We start from the raw sequence: 25,495 nt of genomic DNA, 5'->3' as shown, positions 1-25,495 counted from the left end.
GAACCTTCAATGTCTAGGCCCTTCTACTTCCATAAGGCCACCAAAAAAGCTTCTAGGTATATGTTAACATTTAAGGACGAGGTGGAGGGAAGGGGCACTAAAGGTCAATGTTAATGAAGTGTGGGATGCTATCAAATAAGGGAAGAAGAATGTGCTGGAGGAATTAGTTTGATGCCTCACAGAGATTCAGTAGCATAAAATGGGTCAAACACACGGTTCAGTTTATTTGTGCCAAGGCAGGTGTAGTGATTTCAGTCTGCTGTTGAGTTAGCAAGTTGTGGTGAAGATGGTGAAAGTGGATTCATGCTTTTAACAGTTGAGCTATTAAGAAAGTTAGGGTACTATTTAGAGGAAGATAAAATTGAGGGAAAATTGAAAGGCTTTATTTTGTCTTTGTTTTGATTATAGATAAGAAATCAATAGTGAATGAAAAGTTGAAAATTTTTCCTTCAGTGCCTCAGTATAGAGAACCAGTTAATCAGAAAAGTTATAACTAACATATCTTTTAAGTTTAGAAGATACACTACTCTGACATAATAAGAGACTTTTGGTACATTAAAGCCATTTTTTTTAAAAAAAATGTATTTAGTACAGGGTCTACAGGGTCTCACTACGTAGATCGGACTCATAGTGATTCTCCTGTTCTCAGCCTCCCAAGTGCTGGGATGATGTGTACCAACACACCCAGTCTCAACCCCTGGGGGGATTGGGGTGAGTGCTCAGCTGGGGGGCAGGGGGAGCAGGGCTGGTACTACACACATGCTGTGCTCTGCCTAAGCAGGTGCTTTTGTCTGCTGAGCTATCTGGCCAGCCTACCAAATTTCATATTATTTTCATGTTGGTATCCAGGCTTGCTATTTTTTCTACTTTGCCTTTCTATCACCCAAAATGTTCTTTTTAAAGGTCTGAAACTGCCTTGCTAATTCCTTGCTTAAATTTTTTTCAGGACTTATGAGCTTGGTAGTAGCAAGCTAGATAATTTGAACTATCTAGCTGAGAATAAAAGGCATGAGGGTATCAGAAAGCTAACTGGTAGCCCAGCATTGTGGTCAGTACCTGTAATCCCAGAACTTTGGAAGGCTGAGGCAGGAGGTTCACAAGTTTAGCCCAGTCTAGGCAGTTTAGCCACATAAGAGACCATATCCGGAAAAAAAAATTAAAAAGAAAGAATAGAAAAAGTTTGTGGATATAGATCCAGATGGAGGCCCTGGGTTTAATCTGTACTACTACAGTACAAACAAAGCTTAACTGGTATGACCAGTATTATTAGGGCCTAAGGGAAGTGAGAAATCTAAGCAATGGGGCTTCCACTCTGAGGTTTTTTTTTTTCCCTAAAGGAAGCAGATTCCAGAAACAGAAACTGTGAGATTAAATACACTCTTTACAAGTTATGGGTGTAAGGCCCACTACAGGTAAGAGGTGGTTCTGCAAAACTCTTACTTTGTACCTGAAAAATCTCTACTGTTTGGGTAAAGATAAAACAAAGCCAAGGCTGAAGGTATAGCTCAAAGGTAGACTGTTTGCATAGCATGTTTAGGGCACTGGGTTTGATTTCCAGCAAAATACACACATGCACATGTGTACACACACCACACACCACACACACACACACACACACACACACACACACACACCCCAGAAAACTGAGTAGCCAGAATATCCACTTCTAGAATGATAGCTTGGGTTCAATTCATAATTTCAGTATATTCATTAACAGGATCAGCACACTATAATTAAATACATGGCAAGACAATTTCAGAAACAATAGAATCAGACCCATAGGCATTGTAGATACTGTAGTTTTCAGATTTTAAATGACTGTGTTGAAAATTTTCAGCTAATTAGAATATTTTGGAGAGATACAAAGTATAAAGAAAGAAAAATGAACTTTCTAGAGCTAAAAAGTATAATCCCTCCAATTAGGATTTTGGTTACAGCAAACTACGCAGCACAGAAGGAATTAAGATGCTAGAAGATAAATCAAAAGAAAATAGCCAAAATTAATAAAATCTTGAATGAATAATGAAAGAGAGCATTCAGTACACAGTACAGTGATAAATTCTAATGTGGGTTTATTTGGTTCTCTGAAGAAAAAAACGGGGCAGGCATATTAAAGAGATAATGACTAAAAACTCAAGAAAAGGTCTGTAGTTAATAGATTCAGGCATTCATACGAGCCTCTATTGGAAAACCTTTTAAGGTCAGTGAGAATAAATAATCCTATTTCCTTAAATGGTGTCCCTTGAAGAATGGCATTGATTTTCTACCAGAAAATGTAGAAACTAAAAACTTAAAATTTATCATTAAAGTGTTAAAACATCTATTATCCTGACTCCTGTTACCTGAAATTACCCAGAAGTACAATAAAAATAACTATGAGTACAAAAACTAAATAAATGTTGAATGCCTAAATTTCTTATGATTGTGTAATTGGGATATGTAATAAAACATTTTACATCAGTCTTGGCAGTGACAATTTTCAACATCTTTGTATCATCTGGAAGTAGTTAAAATGCTGCTTGTTATTAAATGTTCTAGATAAGACAGTAGGTGAGGCTGTCACTGCAGAGGACCACTAGAATTGTGAATGTGTAACTTCTATATTAATGGCAAGGAAATGAGAAACAAGTCAGTCACCATCCAAAAAAGATGAGAAAAAAGAAGGGAGATAATAGAAAACTAGACAGATGTGACCTGCTTAGAGATACGCCACAGAAAGGGTGAGAGAAAAGCAGATGGTAGTCCATGGAGAGGTGGTTTATTAACATCAGACCAAGTAGGCTCTTTTTGAGACAGAGCCTTGGTATGTAGTCTAGGCTGGCCTTGAACTCACTATGTAGCCCAGGCTAGCTTCAATACTGTGGTGTCCTCTGCCTCAGCCTCCTAGGTGCTGGGATTATAGGGGTGGGCCACCATGCCCAGCTAGTAGCAGATTTTTAAGGCAAAAAGTATTCTGAGAAAAGATTGAGTTTAAGAAGATAACCCAGCAACATGGTCTCAAAATACAGAAAGCAATTAGACCCCCAGAAAACCAAATAACTCCTAATTAATTTGTGGGGGATTGTTGTCTCTATCACTAACTTGAACAATAAGCAAAAAAAAAAAAAAATCAACAACAAAAAAAAACAGTGAACTTCATGGATAGGAGATACACATGAAAGTGTTTAGCAGTGGCCATGGTTTAACTTTACCCACCAGATACCAATCACATGTCCCCAGTGTCAGGCAGGGAGATAGCTCAACAGCATAAATGCCTGCGTGGCAAGCACAAGATCCCCAGTTTGGTAACAAAGTCTTCAGGCATTGACAAATATTCCTGGTGCAGGAGAGGCAAAATTACCCCTGGTTGGTGGAACTGCTATGCAGTGGTGAGTACCTTGCCATCCTCCAACTGCATGAAGCTGATACTACAGTGAGTATTTCATAGAGGAGCTAATGAGCACAGTCAGTGGGTGGAGTGTGAATTTCAGCGTGCTCTTTTCTTCCCTGTGTAATTGACCCTGCTCTTCTGTGCCTGTTTCCTTGGTTGTAAAATAAGGACATAATGGTGCCTATTTCATGGCGTCAACACACTGGATGAAATAGGGATGTGAAGTACTTAGAGGAATGTTTGGCATGGACTAGATGCATAGTATTCACTTATTTATATTAGTAAATAAACCACAAACAAGTCTGGACAGTATTTCTAAACATCAGTTTTGTAAGGAAGAAGAGGATTGTTCTCTGTACTCCCAATCTAGATTTTTTTCTTTTTTCTTTTTTTTTTTTTTGCCATAGTTTTATTGATAAATAGCAATGAGACAGTTTCAAATCAAATCGGTAGGACAGTTTCAATAATTAACACACTGCATACATTCTTCCTAGTGGTTAATTGCTGTACAAGATGTGGACTTGATATCCTATTTACAAACACCATTAGAACAAATCATTCTATTCATTAACAGAATGTAACTATATATCTATCCCAACCACTTCGAATACACAGTTACAAAATGGACAATCATCTGTATACCCCTTTTTTGTTAAGTTCCGTTATTTGAATATTATAGGTGTGTAAACTCAGCAAAATATTCTAAAAGAGTCCAGTATCCCATAATAGTATTGGGTCTTCCGTTTAACTGGCAATGTCAGAAATTGTTGACCTGAGTCTCCCACAGCTCAACATAACAGCATGGCTTTATTTCTTATATTTCATTTTTATACTTTTCTTCTGGATGGTTACGACCAAGGTAAAGCAGGACCTATGCAACAAGAGTTGTAGCTTTTGGGTCTGATAAGGTCAGTGAAATCCCCAATCTAGATTTTTATTTGCTGGTCTGTTTCTAAAATTAGGAAAGAGACATGGCTAGCTAACAGTGGTGGTTACCTTCAGGTCCCAGATCTTGTGATGATGTGATTGTGTGCTCAGAGTAGTAGAAAAATGGTTTACTTCATTGTATTCTGGCAGTTGTAAATAACTTAATATTGGAAATTAAAATTTTAAACTATTTTATAATACATAAAATTATTACCAAAGTGAATATGTCAGTTTGTTTAGAATTTTAAAATTTATGAGTTTGCTATATTATTTTATTGCTGTGAACTACTATATACTCTGTAGGGTGAGCTCTCAAAAGTGATAAAGTAGTTGCAAACTGTTCATGATTAAATGTTTAGGACATAGTGTGAAACACGATTTGAAAAACTACTATGGATTCACTATGTCTATTTCCAAAAATCCGAATTCTAAATTGTTCCAATATCCCAAAAATGTTGAGCTTTGATATAAATATTTCTTTTTTTCCATAATTTTATTGATAAACAAATAGCAATGAGACAGTTTCAAATCAAATTGGTAGGACAGTTTCAACAGATATAAATATTTCTGTATCAAACAAAAGAAAAAATCTGAACTGTTCTGATTCTAAGCACTTTAAAAAAGGGGAAATCAACCTTTATCAGACAAGGTAAATGTAGACTAACAGTAACTGCAAGAATCAGTGGAGCAGAGAAGCGCTGTTAGTTAAAAGCAATCTGTTATTGTTTCTTGCATTGCTTCAGAAGTTTAAATTGCAAGATGTGGAAAGTGTTTTTTGCTCTCTCTGCTATTTATGAAGTAACAAAAAAATGACTACTTTAAATTTATTTTAAAATAGTTTAATGTTTTATTTTCTCATCAAATAAGAATTTTAAATATAGCTGGGTATGGTGGCACACAACTGTAGTTCCATCACTAGGAGGTAGAGGCAAGAGGATCTCCACAAATTTGAGGCCCATCTGGGTTACGTAGAGTTCACGGCCAGCCTGAACTACATAATGAGATTCTGTCTTAAAAAACAAAAACAACAACAAAACAACTTTAAATGTAAGCTGTTCAATGGAGGGGGAAAATCAGAATATTCTGATAAACAAAAATAACCCTCCCTGTAAGAATTGTAACATTATTTATTCTCACCAGAAATGTGCCAAACTGTGTATACTAAACATTTGAATTTTTACCAGTCTGATCTTGGAGAAATAATACCTGTAGTTTAGATTTGCACTGTTTGATTGAGATTAAACATCTTTTAATGCGTTTAAGGGCCATTTTTACAACCTCTTATGAATTTGTTGACTATATCTTTTGTCTTTTTTTTCACCTTTAAAAAAATGTTCTTCCCTTTCTTTTCTATGAATCCTTTAAGTGTTTAGGGTACAAAGACCTGATGTACACACACACACTTCTTCCCTGGGGTTGTTGTAGTGTAGGAGTGCTGATTCTTTGGCTACTACTTCTCTGTGTGGAGTTTAAGGGCAGTTCATAAGGATTGTGAGAGCCCAGGTGGAGTTGGCATGGTTGCTTCAGGGCATTCATTCATTCACATTGGATCCTTTTCCTGTGTCTGTCCCTCAGGCGCAGAACGGAAATTGTAGAATAAGCAAGACAGTGCCTGGGAGGTTATAGTTTAGTGAAGATTAAAAACATAGGTAGGGATTTTTAAAACCATTGGATTTGTGAAAATGCTGTGTAATTGGTCGCAGAGACTGCATGGTCAGGAGGTCTTAGGGTAGTCTGTTAAGTATGGTTGCTTTAACTGGCTTTTAACTAGGACTCAGGCATATGAAAATTTCATTAATACCTCCCCCCAGTTGAGCTAATTAGGCACATAGAAATAACCTCTCACATGGTGCAAATGTCAGTTCAGGGTAGAAGGAAAACAATGGAATGTTTTTTAGGTGATTTGAGCTTTAATAGAACTAATTTTTCTTTAAAAGCAATAAATACAGCATTTTTGTGTGTTTGCTAGCTTAATTTTTAGTTTTAAAAACATTTTCATTTTAAAAATTTAAAAATACTTACATAGTGTTATTTTAAACAACTCAGTGCAATTAATTATTACTTGAAATACAGATGAGATTATCCAAATTAAAAATTTAAACTGAAGTAAGTAGCTTAGTGTTGATAATGAAATATTCAAATATTCACATAAAATGTTTTGATGAGATAAACAAATGCAAAATAATGTGCACATAATCTGAAATTAAATGAAGCGTTTTTGTTTGGGGCAGTTTTGGAGATTAAACTCCAGGGTCTTTGCACTGATCTACATCCTCATACCTTTTGTTATTTTTAACTTTGAAACAGGATCTTGCTAAGCAGTGCCCGGGCTTGCAATCCTCCTGCCTCAGCCTTATGAAGTGCTAGGATTATAGGTGTGATAACTATGTTTATGTATAATAGAATACCTTAGTTTACTTCATGGTGTATAAATTGGGAAGATAATGTAGCACAAAGAATACTCTGTCTTTATGACTTGTAGAAATAGAATTTTCTCCTATGAGGGCTAGTACATTTTTCAGGCTTTGGTTAATAATGTATCTTCAAATAAGTGTTTGAAATGCCTTTTAAAATGCTTTATTGTAGTCAGATTATAGACCAGAAAAAATGGTCTATAATTTAGTTTTTAATAGCTTCTGTGACCATTAATTTCTAATTAGTATATAGTTGTATGGGTCAGTTTCTTACACAAGCAGGAGGGGAAGATAGATAGTTCTTTGATGGTTGGTTGTATTTGCACTGAGCTGGAATCTTAAGACATGAGCCACGCTACATATTAGATATCTACCCAGCATGTCCTCCTCAGTTGTCCTTGACGTTACTTGGGAAGGCAAATGAATTCATAGGAATTTGCCTTGTGTTTCAGACACTGGCCAAAAGAAATGCTCAGAGAAGAAAGATGGGAGACGGATGTCTTTCCAGAAGCCTAAAGGGGCTGTGGAGTATACTGTAAGTTACCTGCTTCTGAAAAAGCGGCTTCCATTGGTAATGATCTTATTTAGGGCTCCCTCCACTTGTAGTGGGAGTAAGGAAAGCACTCTTAATTGCCTTATGTTAAAAAACTGTACTCCCTTTGGGTAATTTTTATTGTTAGTAATTCTAAAAGGCCTTTATTTGGACATTTATTTTTTTCATTTTTTTATTCTTTAATTCCACATGCCAAATTCTAAAGGAAATGTATTTCTAAAGCTAAGTAAAATTCCAGTTTATATTCTATTCTTATAGTAGTCTCTAAAATACAAAAGATTTATGGAGAATTCATTTAACATCTTTAAATGACATGACTTTTTACTTAGGATGATACGTATTTCTCATAATACATACATTTATATAAGGATATACTCACCAAATTTGTTTCTCCTAGAATCTTTATGATTTAGCTCAAGTGTATTTCTAGAGCACCTGTATATGGCACAAATAACCTGAAGGTATGAATGTAAATGTACTATAAGTAATCTAGCCTTAAATTTGTATATGTGGGTATACTGCCTAATTGTACAGAGTGAAATTACTGCTGGTGGGGATCAAAAGTGTATCTTACAACTGCTGCAAGATACTTCCTCCCTTCCTAAGATTCCTGTGACTTTCCACTAAGATACTCTTCTGATTTATCAGGCCCAGTAGATGATTCTACTTCCTGTTCTTCCTTCATTTTTTCTCATTTTACTTCCTTTTTCTTGAGGTTATATTCTTCAATGAGTATAACTGGAAAATCAGATTATGTCTCAAAAATCTTCATTGCACCCTCCTTGGCAATCTAGCTGACTATAGATTTGTAGGTTGACAATTATTTTTCTGTCAGCATTTTGAAGACAGTTAATTTGTTGTCTTGTGTTCTTTTGCCCTGTTTTTGTTCAATTCTAAACAATCTTTTTCTGGGTTGCTTTTAAGTTTCCTCTTTATGGTTCTGTAGTGCCACTGTGATAAGCCTAGATTTACACATTTTATTTTATTTATATTGGTGGTGGTTTCTTAAACTTAGTAATTATATCATCTGTGAATTTCAGAATAAAGCACTCTTGCAGTACATCCTCCCCTCCTGCATCTCTCTTCTCTTCTCAGAGCCCTGCTTCATTCTGGAAATGAATTGTGCTCTACTTGGTTGTCATTGTCCTTCCCTGCCCTGTGCTCCTGCTGTCATTGTCATTGTGTCTTTCTTCTGTATTGCTGGATGCCCTTCTCTTCTCGATTTCAAATGTGGGTGGTCCCTCCCTTGCTGCTTTTTAACTTTTTTTTTTTTCCTGCTGGGGATCAAACTCAGGACCTTGAACTTGTGCCTGCCAGGCAAGTGCTTCTGCCACTGAACCCTCTCCCCACCCCTTCTTTTCACTTTCTCCTGGTGTTGATTCTGTTACTTGAAGAGCTTGAGAACTTCAACTATATGGAATAAGGTCAACTGGTGTTCTCTTCTTACCTATCTAGAGTCTTATTGCTATTAGCACTCATATTTAGCTAATTATAGAAAGCCTCGTTTTCCTACATCCTTCTGCAGTGCTCAATTTTCTTACTTCCATCCAGTCTGTTACTCTTCGCTTTAAAGTCAGCATCAGCCGTGCTGTCACCCTTGCTCCCCTTACTTTACTGCCATGACTCATGATTCCATTCAACCTTTGGGTGCTTGCTGTTGAGTCTTGGTTGGAAATTTGCACCTTCATCTCTCTCTTTACACGCTGCACCATAGACCTAGTGGGTGCAGGAGATGCATTTGGTTTTTGTGCATGTATTCTTTCATCCCACTAATCTTGGACCTGTTGCTTATGTAGCATTGAAAGGTGCCACTAAAGCGCTCAGATTCCTGTGCTTTATAATTGTTGATTTTTAAATTACCTTTATCATCATTCTAAAGGGCACTGTGAGGATAAAATGTGTGATTAATATGAGTTTACTTTGAAAACTTTCAGGTACTACTGCAAAATAATGTGATCTTTTACATTATCTCAATAAAGTAGATGGTATATATGAGCATATTGTATAAATGAATCGGTTTGCACAGATGGAAGGAAGCAAAACTAGATTACCTCAAGTGTTTAGGATAAATTTTGGTTGTCCAGAACCATTAACGAAAATGTGTATTTTCTGTATTTTTACCCACCACCCACATGTCTGCTTGTCCTGGTTTCTGAGTCTTCTGCAACATAATTCTAAGTGTCTTTCAGCCCTGGCCTTTTAAGAGATTTCCGTCCAGGTACTCACTGTCCTTGAAATCTGTGTTTCATATAGATGCTTCAGATGGGTGGCTGAGGAGGAGATAGTACCCCACAGGCATGTGGTTTTTTGTGCCTCTTAGCCTTGTATTGTCCTTACTATGAAACTTTTTTTTACATTCTCTCTTCTTCTCCAGTTGTTTTCTCTTATTCAAACTCAGAAATCTTCACTGCAAAGTCTTTGCTAGATGTTTGGAGCGCAAGGTGCCTGACCACACTCAGAACTTCTGCTGCCTCCTGGTTCTGTTGCGGATTGTGCTTCATTCTCTGTATAACCTTCTCTGTCTGCTTTACATCAATAATACAGGAGTTCATTCCTTGAGTGCTAAAGCCATGCAGGTGCATTTCGCGCTATTCTGGTTAGCGCTATCATAAGGTCTTGGGTAAGGAGGATGGACCCAAGCGGAATACACTGATTACCAAGTGGTCTTTTCTTTTGGGATAATTGACAAAATCCTATTAGCTAAAATTACTATAAATGTGATTGTGAGATTATAGTGATGGTTCAGAAACAGAGCTCAGTTTTGATTCAGATATTTTTCTGATTTACATGCATAAATGACAAAATATATATACATAAAGATTGTTAGAAGTAGTATTTTGAATTTAATACAGGTATACCTCGCTAAAGTAAAATTATGATGTTTCTTGAAGTTGTTTATATTCTACAAACTACTTAAAGGAATGCTATGTTATTTAATGCCTTTTAAAGTAAAAGTTATTTGTATAAGTTTATATTTTGAAATAGTTTGAGTCAGAGACCCTCATATGTCGTGATAAAGCATAGTCCAAGATCATTTGTTAACAACATACAGCATTTCTTGACAGTTATGTCCAAAGATGAAAATACTGTTTATTCAGCAAATACAAGATTGCTTTCAAAATTTAATTGGTCATTAAATTTTACAATTTAATTTTTCTGTTTTGACAGATTAAAATAATTCATTTTTCCTTTTAAATAGGTTGAATCAAGAGATTCCTTGAATAGCATAGCCCTGAAATTTGATACAACACCCAATGAACTTGTTCAGCTAAATAAGTTGTTCTCCCGATCAGTCGTGGCTGGACAGGTATTGTCTTTGTTTAAATGTGTGATATTTGAGTCATTAAGGAGAAACTATCCATTTCATTTAATAGAGGATTTGAGAAGCATAATTTTATGTGTGCTGTAAACATATTGGCTCTGTGTCTTTATCTCTAATTGTAAATTGATCTCTCAAATAAGATATTGCTTTGGTTTAAAAAATTGTCCAGAGCAGCATTATGCACAGGTGTATGATTAAAAATTTCAACATTTTAAAGGTAAGTTATCTTTTTTCAAATTTATAATTTATTTTCTACTTGCAGAAATAATTGTACCATGTTTTGAGGAATTTTGTTTATTTTCTTATTCTGAGTTTCAATTTGAAAATGTTCCATTTAAGCACAGCACTTTTTCATGTGTACCTACGATGTGCTGTGTTACTATGTGTCATAGTTTGTTTAACTAATTGCTGTAAGCTTTAGGGTGTTTCTACTTATGCTGATGCTAGCATTGCTATATTGAGTACTATGATACCTCTCTGTTTATATTTATCTGTATGTCTTTCTTTGGGTAAATTCCTAGAAGTGAAATGGCTAAGTCAAACAGATACGCACATTTTAACTTTCGTTAACTATTGCCAATTTGTCTCCAAAACAAAGGACTCTGGTATTTGAGAATTATTGTTTCCCACCTTGTCTTGATAATATGTTGTATCAAAAGTGTCTCAATTGATTTGGAATAATCTTCATTTTTATCATGTTATTCTTATTATGATAATAGTATTTACAATATGAATTTTTTTATTTTTTGTATTTATTACTGAAGAACATTTTAATGGTGCTTGCTCATTACGCACATTCTGATTACTAACATCACAGTTTAACTGAATCTTTATGTGATATTTTCTTGGAGGTTTTGTATGTTCCTGACCCTGAATATGTCTCCAGTGCTGAGAGTTCTCCATCCCTGAGCCCCATAAGTCCTCTGTCACCAACATCATCTGAGGCTGAATTTGATAAGACTGCTGTAAGTACCATGCCTTAAAGACAGCTGAGGAGAAATCTCTCAGTATATGCTACATTACTCATGACTTTTGTCCTGCTCTGTGGGTAGGATTAAATCACAGCTTTTCATCTTGTTAAATTTGTCTCAGTTTTTAAAAAAGACATTCTTTCAATAAACTAGATAGTTTAAATGGATATACCTTTTGTGGCAGTGGTCCAGGGTTACTCTGTAATGAAAACACTTATGTAATTTGCCTTACAAAGGTATTTTGCCTAGAAAACATGAGATTATCATATTAGGAAGTATCTGTCCAATTTGAATTTTATTTCTATTTCTGTGAAGAGAAAATGCTAGTACTTAGAACTCTTAAATGAGTTCATTCTTGATAGCCTGTTTTTTTAAGATAATAAGTTATTATCTTAGTCATTCTTTCAAGTTTTAACATAATATATCAGTTTATCTAGCATCAATAAGAAATGTGCAATCTGTACATATGATGTTTTACAAATGAATTTCAAAGAACCAAACTTTATTAATCAGTTTGATTGTCCTCTCTGAGAGGAATTGTATCTCTTTGACGTGACTGTATACATCAGTACTCACCACAGTTTCCTACTTTCATAAAGGGCTCTTGTTTCCATGTCCAGGATTGTTCCTGCGCTCAGTGCCTGGGCTCCTGCAGGGCTCCTCGTGTGACTTTTAAGACATGCTTTTCTTCACTGCCCCATTTGGCCTCATAATGTTTATGACAAACTGGCAACAAAATAAAAAATGATTAATTAATTTACCCTCAATTACTCATTTCCTGAGTTCCAGTATTGCACACTTACTTTCTAAGTGCTATTATTATACTTCTTTTGTGGAATAATTAGATATTATTATTAATAACTTTTTATCCTCACATAGGGACTTTTTCTTCTGTGTGGTGTGTGTGTGTGTGTGTGTGTGTGTGAGAGAGAGAGAGAGAGAGAGAGAGAGAGAGAGAGAGAGAATGAAATAAAGGTGTGAGGTCTTTTCCTAAATGTTTTACCTGGTACATTCCTTATGTGTTTAAAGATGGAAACACTGTAACTGTAGAGCACATAAAAGGAATGAGGGTGAAAATATTCTCTTACCTGATGTGCTTGGGGACACAAGTGTTTCAGCTTTCAGACAATTTTTAGATTTTGAAATGTCAGCGTGTATGTAGTGAGATATCTGGGGGACAGGCCCCACTCCACACAGGGGTCCACATCCATTTTTTGTGCACCTTAGCCACAGAGCCCAAGGGTGATGTCACACACTTTTAGTGTGCCTGAGTTTTGGCTACAACCAGTTGCTTAAGGTCAGATTTAGAACTTGCCACTTGTGGCCTCATAGCAGTACTCAGGAAATTTTGAGTTTTGGAGCATTTCAGATTTCAGATTTTCATTACTAGGAATGCTCAGTCTGTATACATTGTCAATTTTGATGAAGAATAGAAATCAGGTTTTACTGATGGTTACTGCTGAGTAAAAGAAAAGGGGCAAGAAAAAGTTTTTCAGTATAGGCCATACCATTTCCCAAGGGATTTATAAAGAGCTAAGAGCTGTGATTGAAAACAAAGTTAAATTAAAAAATGGATTACAGTAAAAGACATGCCATCATGAATCCCCCTTGGAATACTCTTCCCTCTCTTATCCATCACTTGGCACTTCCTGAAGCAGCTCTGAAAGTCCTCTTTTGTGAGTGTCTTTAGTTGTGCTATTGTAGCTGCCTTGATGTACTGAATCAATTAAAAATATTTCTCTTTTATACAAATTTTTGGCCTCTTAAAGAGCCGGAAGTTGGTACTGATGAGTAAGGTAGATGAGGACACACAGTCGTGATGTGAGGAGTCTGCCTTTCTATAGCATGGCACTTGGCAAAAGCATTCAGTTGTATTTTTTATCACACTTCTCTTCATACACTCACAAAAGAGACTTCCAGAACTGCTTCAGAAAGTGGCAAGAGTGATGGGCTAAGTGTGTTTAAAGTAAGGGATGGGAGAGTATATTTTGAGGTGAGTCAATAGCACTGTGTCTTTAACTGTACTAAAGCTTTTTAAAATTTAAAATTAAACATTTCAGTCCACCTTTGTGTATGCATAAGGGGGTAATTTCAAAAGAAAGCCGAGCAGCACTGGGTTAATTTAGCTTGTATTTTAAACCTTAAAGCAGAATTATGTAAAAAGATAAATGCTAAATCTTTGCAGACAAAAATCCCGTGGGGTCCCTTCCTGTCCCTCAGCTTTAAATATCTGCTTGCCCCTTTGCTTTTTTTCTTTCTTTTTTTTTTTTTTTTTTTTTTTTTTTTTTGGTCTCTTTGACATAGGGTCTCGATAGGAGACCCTGTGCAGTTCAGGCTGGCCTTCAACTTATTTTGTAGCCTGAGCTGGTCTTGAACTTGCAACAATCCTCCTGCCTCAGCCTCCCGAGTACAGGGATTACAGGTGTGTGCTACCACATCTGGCCCCTTTGTTTTTATGGCAAGCTTAAAATGTAAGAAAAGGTCCATTTAGGGGAATGGTCAGGTTTCCTCCTATGTGAAAATGTTCTTTAGCCTGGGCTATAAAAGCTGGAGCAAGAACTAAAGCCTGGTCAAGCCTCCTGGCAAAGGTGGCCCCAAAGCATCCTTTAATAAGAAGACTCCTGTGAGTATATTCATTCCCTGAGGCCGGTCAAGGAAAAAGATCCGAGGTAAAAGTTCTTCAGTGTCCTTTCCCCAGGATGATAGCCATCAACTTCTTTCCAAAAGATGGTATGCAGTAGTTAGAGTAGCATTTTTTGAAGTGATTTTATACTCTTTAGTTGTAGTTTTACAAATTATGTTCATTATCAGACTCTAAAATATTCCTGTGTAGCTATCTGTATATTTCTTTCTTTCTTTTTTTTTTTTTGTGAAACCGCGGATTGAAGTCAGGCCTTTGTGCTTGCCTGGGAAGCACATATTCCACTGAGCCATCTCCCCAGCCCCTGTATATTTCAAGTGCTAGTATTTTCTGCATAATTGTTAGATTTTTCTTCTCTACTTCATATTTTTTAATGTATGTTTTGAGAAGTAAGCATATTGTTTTATTAAGTATAGATAATATTTATATTAAATAATATCAGCATTGATTTTAACTATATCTTCTCAGAAATTGTTACTTCATATTTCTAATGGCCACTAATAGTTTCCGAATGTCCGCCTTGGTAGGGGTAGGGGTTTATCTGTGAGCCTCAAATATTTGGCTCCTGGCTTCATTAGGATATATAGGCTCCTGGCTTCATTAGGATATATAGTTTGATTTTTTTTTGAACAATTTGTTTTTGTATAAAAATATAAGCTGTGGAAATTTACAGGGCAAAACAATTTTTTGCCCTTTTTCTTCAGTCTTGGATGAAGTATTGTAGGAGATGGAACCCAAGCAAGAGTGAAGAAAGATGAAAATAGCTAAAATTAACTGCATCAGGTACAGTTCTGAGCATTTTTGAAATGATTTTCATTCTGATTTCGGTTGTATGAGTTGACCTGTGGCCTGGACACCCGTGTGGGTCCCTCCTGATACCCCACACCTCTGTCTTCCTTGGGCAGCAGCAAATAGCACTGGACTCCCATGTTGCCTTCTATCTGTGACCTTTTAGGAGCTGGCAAAAGATCTGTGTGAAGGAAAGAGCAAGATGGCGCTTGCTCTCCTCCCACTCTCTTTCTTCAGAGCCTTCCCCTGTCATCCCTGCCTCCGAAGCTTTAGGCCCTTGTACCCCTCCTTACCTCTTCAGGAAGTGTTGCCCCAAGGAAGCCTCTGGCCTTTGCTCTAGTGTTTTGTAGTCTTGCGTCTGTAGTGTTCAGCTTTCTTAAACTCAGTCTGACACACTGACCGATCCACTCTTCTATTTGACAGAGGAGGAAACTGAGGAGGAGAAGCTAACTAATTTGCCTCTCAGGTCTCTCAGGAAGCTAGTAGCAGAGCTAGATCTTAGTTGGTACAGTCTGTGTCACTCGTGTGTACTGGAATTGATGACTCAGAAACTACAGTTGCTCAATAAATAATGGATCCCAAGAAATAAGTAATGTTTAATCATTGTAAGTGGATGTAGGGGGTAGCAGCCACTTCGCACTCTTCTCTGAGGGCCTTTAACTTCCTCAACTTTTTATGAATAATAGAACCTACTTTTGTTTCCTACTCATTCTCACCTTTATTCTATTCATTATGCTAATACCATTTAAAGTTAGAACTACTGTGATATACTTAGAAATTCACAATAAAAATGTTTAAAATAATGTTGGAAATATAATTTTTAATTTTTATGCATGCTTCTATTAATATACTCCACTGAAGGGATAGTTATTCATTAAACAGTGTTTTATAATCAGTCTAATAGATGAGAGTAAAAGTAGAATTTTTATTAATAACAGTTGGATTGAAATATGCATCATCGTAAGGAAATATGTTGGATATTATTAAGACATTCTATAAAAGACCTACATGAAATCCTAATGGAGGAAAAAATATTTTTAAAAAGATGATGGAGTTTAGGTGCATTAAATCTCTTCAAGCATAGATAATGCTTATACTGCTGTAGTTGTTATCTTCTGTTTAACAATTACTTTGTTTTGAGCACTTTGAAACATTAATCTACAATAAACGATCATCCATGTTTTTAAAGTGAAGAAATTAAAGACCTAGAAAGAAAAGTGACTAGTCCACACAGTCACGCAGCGAACGCGAGGTAGGGCTCCGGGATCCTCTGGCATCGGTGCGGCCAGCGTTGTGTTCTTCCACCCTGGGACTGGCTAAGGCGCAGGCGCCGAGGACTGACAAGGAGCAGACTCCCAGCAGGGAACCCGCTCTGCAGTCAAACAGGTGTGGGCGGAACGCACCAAATTTTTGTTTGACCAAAGCAAAACTAAAAGCTTATAATTCAGAAGTGTTGTATAAAATAATGACAAGGTGAACAGAAGCAATTTTTAATGTCGCTGGACTTTCAAATAATGCTGTTCTGCTGTTTACATAACTTTAAGGTTACTAGGTGGCTGTATTCTTTTTCTTGGCCTTTCTGTAGCAAGGCTTCCAGACCAGCTGCGTGTGCAGCCCTTGCTCCTCTGGCTCTCAGGGTGGCAGCCATCCTTGCCCAGCCTCTGTAGGAGCCCTTGGCGCTCCTAGGTGTGCAGTGCCCTGCTGCAGCTCCCACCTGTGCCTCACAGGGCTGTCTGCGCTGTCTTCACGCAGTGCTCTTCACTGCAGAGGCAGCCTCCGGTCGGGAGGAATTGAGGGCCCAGCCCGCCGCCCGGTTGCCTCAGTTTAACTGATTGCATCGGCGAAGGCCTCTTCCTGACAGCCAGCCTGGAAAACTGAGAGTAGTCGACCCTAACATGGACTCTACTTTCCAAGAGAATTATGTAATTGATGGTACAGAGTCTTAATTTGTAGTATAAAATTCAATGTTATTTTTTAAAAAAGAAAACTTAAGAAGATTTTTAACTATATTTACATGCAATTTTCTTTCTTTTTTCTTTCTTTTTGCGGAACCGGGGATTGAACTCAGGCCCTTGAGCTTGCCAGGCAAGCGCTTATTCTACTGAGCTATCTCCCCGGCCCCCTTTACGTGCAATTTTCAAAAACATTTTAGTAATATTTATATAGGTAAGAAGTTACATGGAAGAGTGTGATTGATTTCTTAGAAAGATGGATGAGCTTGTATTTGTGAATTCTGTAAAACCAACCGCTTTTAAATCTTACTAATAACATAATCAGCATTGTGAAGTTGTATACCTGTGTACCTGAAAACAGGCATTAATTTACAAGTAATAGCAGATGTGGAAGAAAGTATAAAAACTGGACAGAAAGGTTAGTGCAGTTTGAAAAGCATAAATATTGCATATGCTTCAGAAATTTCTCATATGCCCTCCTTAGCTTGCAGACCTCTGGCCCTTCTTGTTGTCTCTTTATTTTCAACTTAAAACCACTAATATCTACTCCATAAAAATTTATATTTATGAAATACATTTTATGTTTTGAATAAAATATAGATGAGTATTTTAACTTTAAGGATTTTAACCTTAATATGTGAATATATACAACTTATGTGAGTTTATATAATAGTTATATAATCATAAATTTCAGACATAATACATCAAATTATGTCAAATATAGTAGATGTAGTTATACAGTATATAGTTTTTAGTTTTTTTAAAACATTTTAAATTCAACAATTCATTGAAGAATTACAAGTTTTCATATATACTATTTCATAGAATATGTATAATTATATCTTTGTAATTCTCAGAACAAAATCTTAAGGTTAATATCTGATAAAATTGAATCAGACAGTAGGATTTTACATTTATTTAGAATTTAGAAAACCAACTTTTTATACAGAAAAATTTCCTACATTTGTAACATCAGAAGTAAGTTGACAATTATTTTCCAGTTTCTGAGTGAGAGCATCATTGCCATTATTAGAATAAAAATTGGACCTGTTCTGCTTCTAACCTGGTTCCTTGGAGGCTCAGAGGCAGATCCAAAGCCCCAGTATAGCCCTAATGGGCTCCTTCCTTTCACATTACTTTTTATTGCCCTTGGTTTTTTGTTGTTGTTTGTTTGTCTGTTTTGTGGAACAGGGGATTAAACTCAGGCCCTTGCGCTTGCCAGGCAAGTGCTTATTCTACTGAGCTATCTCCTTGGCCCTGCTCTTCGTTTTTGTAATTTGTATTTTATTTTCCACATATTGATTTCAGGGATTCTCAACTTCTTGGTTTTAAGAAGTGGAATGTAAGTCTGAAAGATGTGGTTAACATCATGGATTGGAGGTACTGGACCTGTAATCCCAGCACTGGGGAGGCTGAGGCAGGTGACTTGCCTTGTGTTTGAGGGCAGTCTGGGTTACATAGTGAGCTCAGGTCATCCTGAGCTACATAGCAAGACCGTGTCACCCACCTCTATGTTGTTTAAAATTGCAAGAGATAAGTGATATTCACTATCTTTTGGATTCAGTGAAGAAGTGGTATAATCTTGCTTTACAAATGTCTTTAGATTGTATTGCACACACAAGATATATGAAATAATTACAAATGTTGGTATTTCAGTACCTGTATAGCTTTTACAACGTGTTTTAACTATGGGTTAATTACAAATGTTTCTGTAAATTTCACCCACAAAGGAGAAAAAGAAATAGTAAAAACTCAGCAAGAAGTGACACGGAATGTTTGAAGTTAATAGTTGGTCTGTTGTAATGATTGATGGTAATACTGTATGACATTGTCAGATTGCACCAAAAAGATGATTCTAATTCAGTATTTTAAAACCAGTGTCTTAGCAACCCTTAACCTTTTCTCATTTGAGTATGCAGGGAAATACTGAGGCTAAATAAATATTTATGCTTATTTTAAAAATCTTTCTTTTTCTTCTGGCTAAAACAAAATGATACAGAGAAATATTAGAAATTCCTCAGATGAGTTTCAAAATCACTGCATTCAGAGCCTGAATTGCTAAATATCCATTTCAACCAGCTACGTAGAGATACTGATATTTTTAAGAAAGGACTTTTATATAATTTGAAAAGAAGTCTGATAATTCATCTGCAAAACTTTTTTTGAAAAAATAGTCTCTTTTGTGCTGTATTTTGTGTATTTGCTAATAAGCTAACAACAGTATAAAGTTATTCATTTGCATCAGAATATGAAGTCTGATAATTCATCTGCAAAACTTTTTTTTGAAAAAATAATCTTTTGTGCTATATTTTGTATATTTGTCAGTAAGCTAACAAGAGTATAAAGTTACTCATTTGTATCAAAATATGAAAAAATTAATTTTTAACAGTGGACAGTGTTATGTGATCATTAAAATCTAGGTTATTAAAAGTATTGACTAGGGGCTGGCAAGATAGCCCAAGGGTCTAAAGCGCATACTTAAGCAAGCTTAGGCAGGCGCAGGGGACCACAGTTTGATCCCCGACACCACATGCCATGCCAACCTTGCCCTCAGGGTAGGCAGAGCTGGCCAAAGATAAAAAAATAAAATAAATAATTAAAAGTGTTGACTAGTTGTATACTAAGTATAGTTGATTTGCAGTATATTGACTGGTCTGGTCTGTCCTGCCTTTAGTACATATCCATGAGTATCCATCTCAGTGCCAGGGATCACGAAAGGTTATGTGGAAAGAGATATAAAGAGGGCTTGAAGGGAGTCAGCTCACTGATTAGGAAAGAAAAAGTCATGTCAGAGTTTGGTATCTTTTTTCACTTTCCTCTATGAAATTGAAAAAACATTCTTATTGAGTTTTATTTTTTCTCAATACATATTTGCATACATAAAAAATGTTTACATTCTTTTTAAAATTAATTAGCAATGAGACAGTTTCAAAACAGGTTAGTAGGATAGTTATAATAATTAATGCATTGCATATTGTTGTCTTCATAGTAGCTATTCATAATACAAGATACAGATATATCTTGTCTAAACACTATTAGTACAAATCTTCTCACTGAAGAGAAAGTAGCCGTATATCTGTCTTAACTAATTTGCATATACAAATATATATATATATATATATATATTTTTTTTTTACTACAAAATGCTCTTTTATTTATATCCCCCTTTCTTGTTTAGTTTTGTCAGAGATAGGTATTGCATTACCATTCAAATATTGTAGGTGCGTGAATTCAGCAAAATAACCCCATATAGTCCAGCAGTCATAATAGTAGCGGGTTACCTGCAGGACTGGCAATGTCAGAGGTTGTTCACACGAGCCTTTTACAGCTCAGCATATTAATATGGCTTTACTTTTTATACCTTGTGGTTATACTTTCTGGTGGATGGTTAAGACCAAGATAAAGCTGATCTATATAACAAGAAGTGTAACTTTTGTATCTGACAGGGTCATTCAGATCCCTTACATTTCTCACGGGCAGTTCGTGCACATATGTAACATATCTCAGTATCTTTTTCCCCTTTCCTGCTCCTCCATCTCTTGGTCCCCCTCTCCTTTGAAAAGTTTCCTCCTCCCCCTCCATCTCCCCCTCCCTCTCCCCCTCCTCCTCCTCCTCCTTCTCTCCTGTCCCCCTTCCCCTCCTCCCTTTTCCTCTTCATACTAGGGATCTAACTTTCAGGATGTTGCTCTTGCCAGGCATGTGGTTAAGCCGCTGGGCTATATCCCTGGCCGCCTATTTCTTATTTTGTCTATAACTTTGCTCTTTATACTTTGGGCTTCTTATATAAGAGAAACTGTGTGATATTTAAGCTTTTGTGTCTGTTTTTTTTTCACTTAACATTATGGGCTTAAGGTACACCCGTTTTCCTACAAATGACTCAAGCTTACCTTTATGGCAGAACAGTGCTCTAGTGTGTGTAAATCCCACATTTTCTTTATCCTTTGATCTTTATCCTGCTTACGTAGTGTGATGAGTTGTGCTACTGTAAACTTAAGTATGCAGGCCATATATCACTAAAATGTTTTCACCTCTTTTGTGAAGATACCTAGGAGGGGAATAGCTGAGCTAAGCAGAATTCCTAGTATTATGTTTTTGAGGAATCTCCATGCTGATTTCTGTAGTGGTTGACCTGTTTACTTCCCACTTTCAGTCTAGAAGGTCAGTGTTATTATTTCCAAAAGTTAAATATTTAGAGCTACTTGGTAGAAGTTATAAAGCCCAGAACCTTGCTGCTATGAAAACTCCCTACGGAGCAGTGTGCCTTTGTTCATAAGATACAGAATGCTTCTGTGATGATACTGAGATCAGTCTAAAGACATGTGTCTGCCTTCCTCCAGGATAGAAAAGATGGAACTTTCATGGAGGGAATTTCTGTGTAGTATCTAAAGGGCCTGTAAGTAAAAATCTTAAGTACAGTCTAACATTTTTTTAAAATTAAGGAATGTAACAGCAAATAAAATGACCTGAAATACCTGTGACTTTGTCCTCAATGTATCTCACGAATGTTTTCAGATCACTTTAGAGTTTAGATACCACAAAATGGTATTTATAGTTATTAAACAAGAGTTATGTTCAAAATTATAGTTGTCAGAGTCACCACTGGGTCTTGTTATTTAATGTATTTATAGAGAAAAATACATGTCACTGTTTCTAATTTAATTTTTAAAATGTCTTGATAACTTTCTATTCATTTGGCTTTAATAATCTGTTTTACATAGCATTTTTTTAAAGTGCCCTTTTTTCTTTTAAGTAAGAGCGAGTTTTTCAACATATGTCATTGCTTTGCTTTATAAGTCTATATTTTAACTATTCAACTAATTTGAGAAGAAGTGCATAGATTGCACTGGGAATGGCTCATGGCATTGGGAAAGCTAAACTATCCTTGTAAAGCAGTGTTGATAAGCTCTATATAGTTTGAAATTTCAGACTTCTCCCGTGAGTGTGCTTGCTGAATACCTAGTTACCATAGACAAGGTCTTTATCTTTTCTTTTCATGGATATTATATTTTCTTAGCAGAATTAGTGGTTTAATTCATAAGTGTCTGAGCATCTGTGTGTTGGATCATATGTGTAAGAATATGTGTGATGTTCAAAAAAAAAAAGGGGGGGGGCCGGGGAGATGGCTCAGTGGAACAAGTGCTTCCCTGGCTCCCTGGCAAGCACAAGGGCCTGAGTTCAATCCCCAGTTCTGCAAAAAAAAAAAAAAAAAAGAATATGTGTGATGTTGATTCTAATGCATTCCAGATAACTACATATATAATGTGTATGTATGTATGCATATGTGATTGTACATAGGTATGTATCTGTAATTTATCAAACAAAAGCAGCAGAAGGGTGCTGGAGAGCAAGGCTTGGTGAGAAGACAGACCGAGAGCCAAGGCCCCTGTGGCCATCCTCACCTCCACGGCCATCCTTGCCTCCACAGCTACCCAGACACTCTGGCTCTGGGACATCCCTGGAATGGATCCCAAAGCTAACCAAGTTGATGTTCCGCCTTAACAGCCAGGTGGAGCATGAAAACACTTTTTTTTTTTTTTTTTTAGTGTATTTGGTACAGAGTCTCACTGCGCAGCTTAGACTCATAGTGATCCTCCTGTTTTCAGCCTCCCCAGTGCTGGAATTACAGGCCTGCGTCCCCATGTCTAGACTCAATTGCCAGCTCAGTGCACCCAGGGTTGGGGCTGGCATGGCATGGGATACTGGGGGATTGAACTCAGGTCCCTGAGCTTGACAAAGCAGGTGCTTAGTCCACTGAGCTATCTCATCAGCCCCTAAAACATTTTTATATAAGACTATTTTGGGGTGACCTCCAGAAAGTAGATAGGTGGATAAGAATTTCCTATCCTATTGGGAAAAGCTATTCATTTGCCTTAATAATCTGTTTTACGTAGTGTTTTTAAAGTGCACTTTCCTTTTTCTTTTAAGAATCCTGATGCAGCCCATCCGAAAGAAGCAACTCCTACATCTGCTTTTGCTGGTATTCGGCCAGCACGAGTTGTATCTTCAACATCTGAAGAAGAAGAAGCATTCACTGAGAAATTCCTTAAGATTAACTGCAAATACATCACCAGTGGCAAGGTAACGAGTGAAACTGTATAGAAAACTCGTAAGCATGCCTTAGTCACTGTTAACAATCAGACACTTTGACATTTATCTTTTGAATCATCAGTGCCTCGACATTTACACAATGTATTGGTGATCACCATTAGTTTGAGTTCGTACAGACTTCACTCATAACCGAAGAGTGATGGTCTTTTGCAGTTGTAAAACGCAGCTGGGTGTCAGCAAGTTCAGTGTAATAAGGCACAGGTAATGATTCCTGCTGGAATATTTGAAATAGCATATAAAAGAGACAACTTCTGGGTGATGTTTGGAATAACTTCCAAACAGCATAATACTAAAAAGGAAGATAACTATTTATTAAGTACCTACTAGATGCCAGAAACAATTTGAAGTATATTAGTTGATTTGTCAACTCAAAATAATCTTATGGAATAGGTACTTATTTCTTTTCACAGGAAAAAAGAAGTCCATGAAGTTGACTAGGTCAAAAGATTTTTATGATGGTCAGAATTCAGACCTGATTTGAATGTGTTTATCTACTGTACGTGGCTGCTTTTCTAAGCAAAATCTTTCACTTTGCAGAGGAAATGCTGTAAATGCTAAATTGAAAAATAAATTCCATGTTTGACTTAGAAAGTGACTGTAACATTGCGGAGATTTAGCAGTCATACATGACAACCATGACTTTATAGTTATAATTTATAAGTTACTTTTAAAATACAAGTATTCAGTGCTATAGTTGTTCCCTGAGTGATGTTTCAGCTGCATTCCAAAATTTTGATATGTCATATTTTCGTTCACTTCAAAATATTTTTGTTCACTTCAAAATATTTTCTGTTGATTTCTTTTTCTTTGTCCCATGGAGTATTTTGCAGGGTTTTAGTTACTTTCCAGTATTTGGAAATTTTCCAGATATCTTTGTTACTGATTTCTGATTTAATTCCATGTGCTCAGAGAAAGCGCTAGTGCTTGAAGGCCTGAGCTTTTGTGACCTGCTTGGTCCGGAATGTGGTGCGCCCTCAGGAATGGTACTGGGGTACCTGAAGAGAATGTGTGTTCTGCTGTTGGGTGTGGCATATATTTCAGATATCAGCACAGTCCAGTTGGGCGACAGTGGTGTTCCATACCTATACTGATTTTTTATTTCTTTTGTCAATTACACAAAAATGCAAGAACATGCTACGATTTTGTACTTGTCTATTTTCTTCTTAAATTCTATCAGTTTTTGTTTTGTGTATTTTAACTCTGATATTAGGTGTAAAAATCTTGGAACAGTGATATGTTCTCTTGATAAACTTGTCTGTCCTTGTGAAAAACTCTTTATTCTTGTTAATCTTGTTAGTTGTGGAATCCATTTGGGAAGAACTAGTCTAGTCATGTCACCTTCTTTTTGGTAGGTATTCACATTTTTTCCTTCTGTTTCCACTCTTTGTTTTTAGTCTGTCTTTATAAAAATCAGAGTCTTATAGGTAGCATGTAGTTGAATCTTGCTTTCCTTGGTAATCTCTGCCTTTAGTTTAACGTGATTAGTGATTTGTTTAGATTTAAATTTGCTATCTGGCCTTTTCTCTTTGTGTCCTATCTGTTTTGTTTTGTGTTTTTTGCATTGAGGTTTTTATATTATTTATTTATTTATTTGCATTTCGTCTCTTGTTTTCATTTATTACCCTTTTTTTTTAAATATACATTTACTTGAGAGACAGTATGGCAGTAATTGATATGTCATGACAAGCAGTACATAATTAGAAGACCAGAATGACAGGCATTCCAAGTGTAACCCTACCATTACACATTGCTTTCTTCAGTGCAGTTGCTTAGTTCACAGGAGTCAGCATATATAGTTAGTCAGGATGAGAATCCTGTCAATTAACTGCTAGTTTCCAAAACATGCTGAAGATGCTCAGGACCATTGCCTTACCCATCTTGTGCATATAAATGTATGACTTTGCCCCTGTCATATTTCCTAGCTTTTCTTCTTGCCCTCTCTTCATTTTTTTCCCCATAATTTTATTGAGGAACAATTAGGAATGAGACAGTTTCAAACCAAATTGATGGGACAGTTTCAATAATTAACACATTGCATGCATTCTTCCTAGTGATTATTTGCTGTACTAGATGCGGACATGATATCCTGTTTACAAACACTATTAGAACAAATCCCTCTATTCATTAAGAGAATGTAACTATATATCCTAACCATTTGAATACACAGATACAAAATGGACATTCAACTGTATACCCTTTTTTCTTTAGTTCCCTTATTTGAGTATTATAGGTGTGTTAACTCAGCAAAATATTCTAAAAGAGTCCAGTAGTCCATAATAGTATTGAGTCTTCCGCTTGACTGGCGATGTCAGAAATTGTTGACCTGAGTCCCCTATAGCTCAACATAACAGCATGGCTTTACTTCTTATACTTTATTTTTATACTTTTCTGCTGGATGGTTAAGACCAAGATAAAGCAAGACCTATGCAACCACAGTTGTAGCTTTTG

The 25,495-nt window shown here is 36.3% G+C and overlaps 1 protein-coding gene across 4 annotated transcripts in view; it reads left to right on the top strand.

Moving 5' to 3' along the window:
- The window catches only part of Oxr1 (oxidation resistance 1), a 330,122-nt gene that overhangs the window by 251,078 nt on the left and 53,549 nt on the right, over positions 1-25,495 (top strand). For all 4 annotated transcript variants that reach the window (XM_004642244.3, XM_023702311.1, XM_023702310.1 and 1 more), the window contains 4 exons: positions 7,164-7,246; positions 10,464-10,571; positions 11,438-11,551; positions 22,865-23,017. In XM_004642244.3, the coding sequence (XP_004642301.2) occupies positions 7,164-7,246; positions 10,464-10,571; positions 11,438-11,551; positions 22,865-23,017 (458 nt within the window). The remainder of the gene's footprint in view (positions 1-7,163; positions 7,247-10,463; positions 10,572-11,437; positions 11,552-22,864; positions 23,018-25,495) is intronic.

The sequence above is a fragment of the Octodon degus genome, unplaced genomic scaffold (genome assembly GCF_000260255.1).
Source record: "Octodon degus isolate 3935 unplaced genomic scaffold, OctDeg1.0 scaffold00148, whole genome shotgun sequence".
NCBI classification, from domain to species: Eukaryota; Metazoa; Chordata; class Mammalia; order Rodentia; family Octodontidae; genus Octodon; species Octodon degus.
This window is presented reverse-complemented; position numbering and strand designations above follow the sequence as displayed.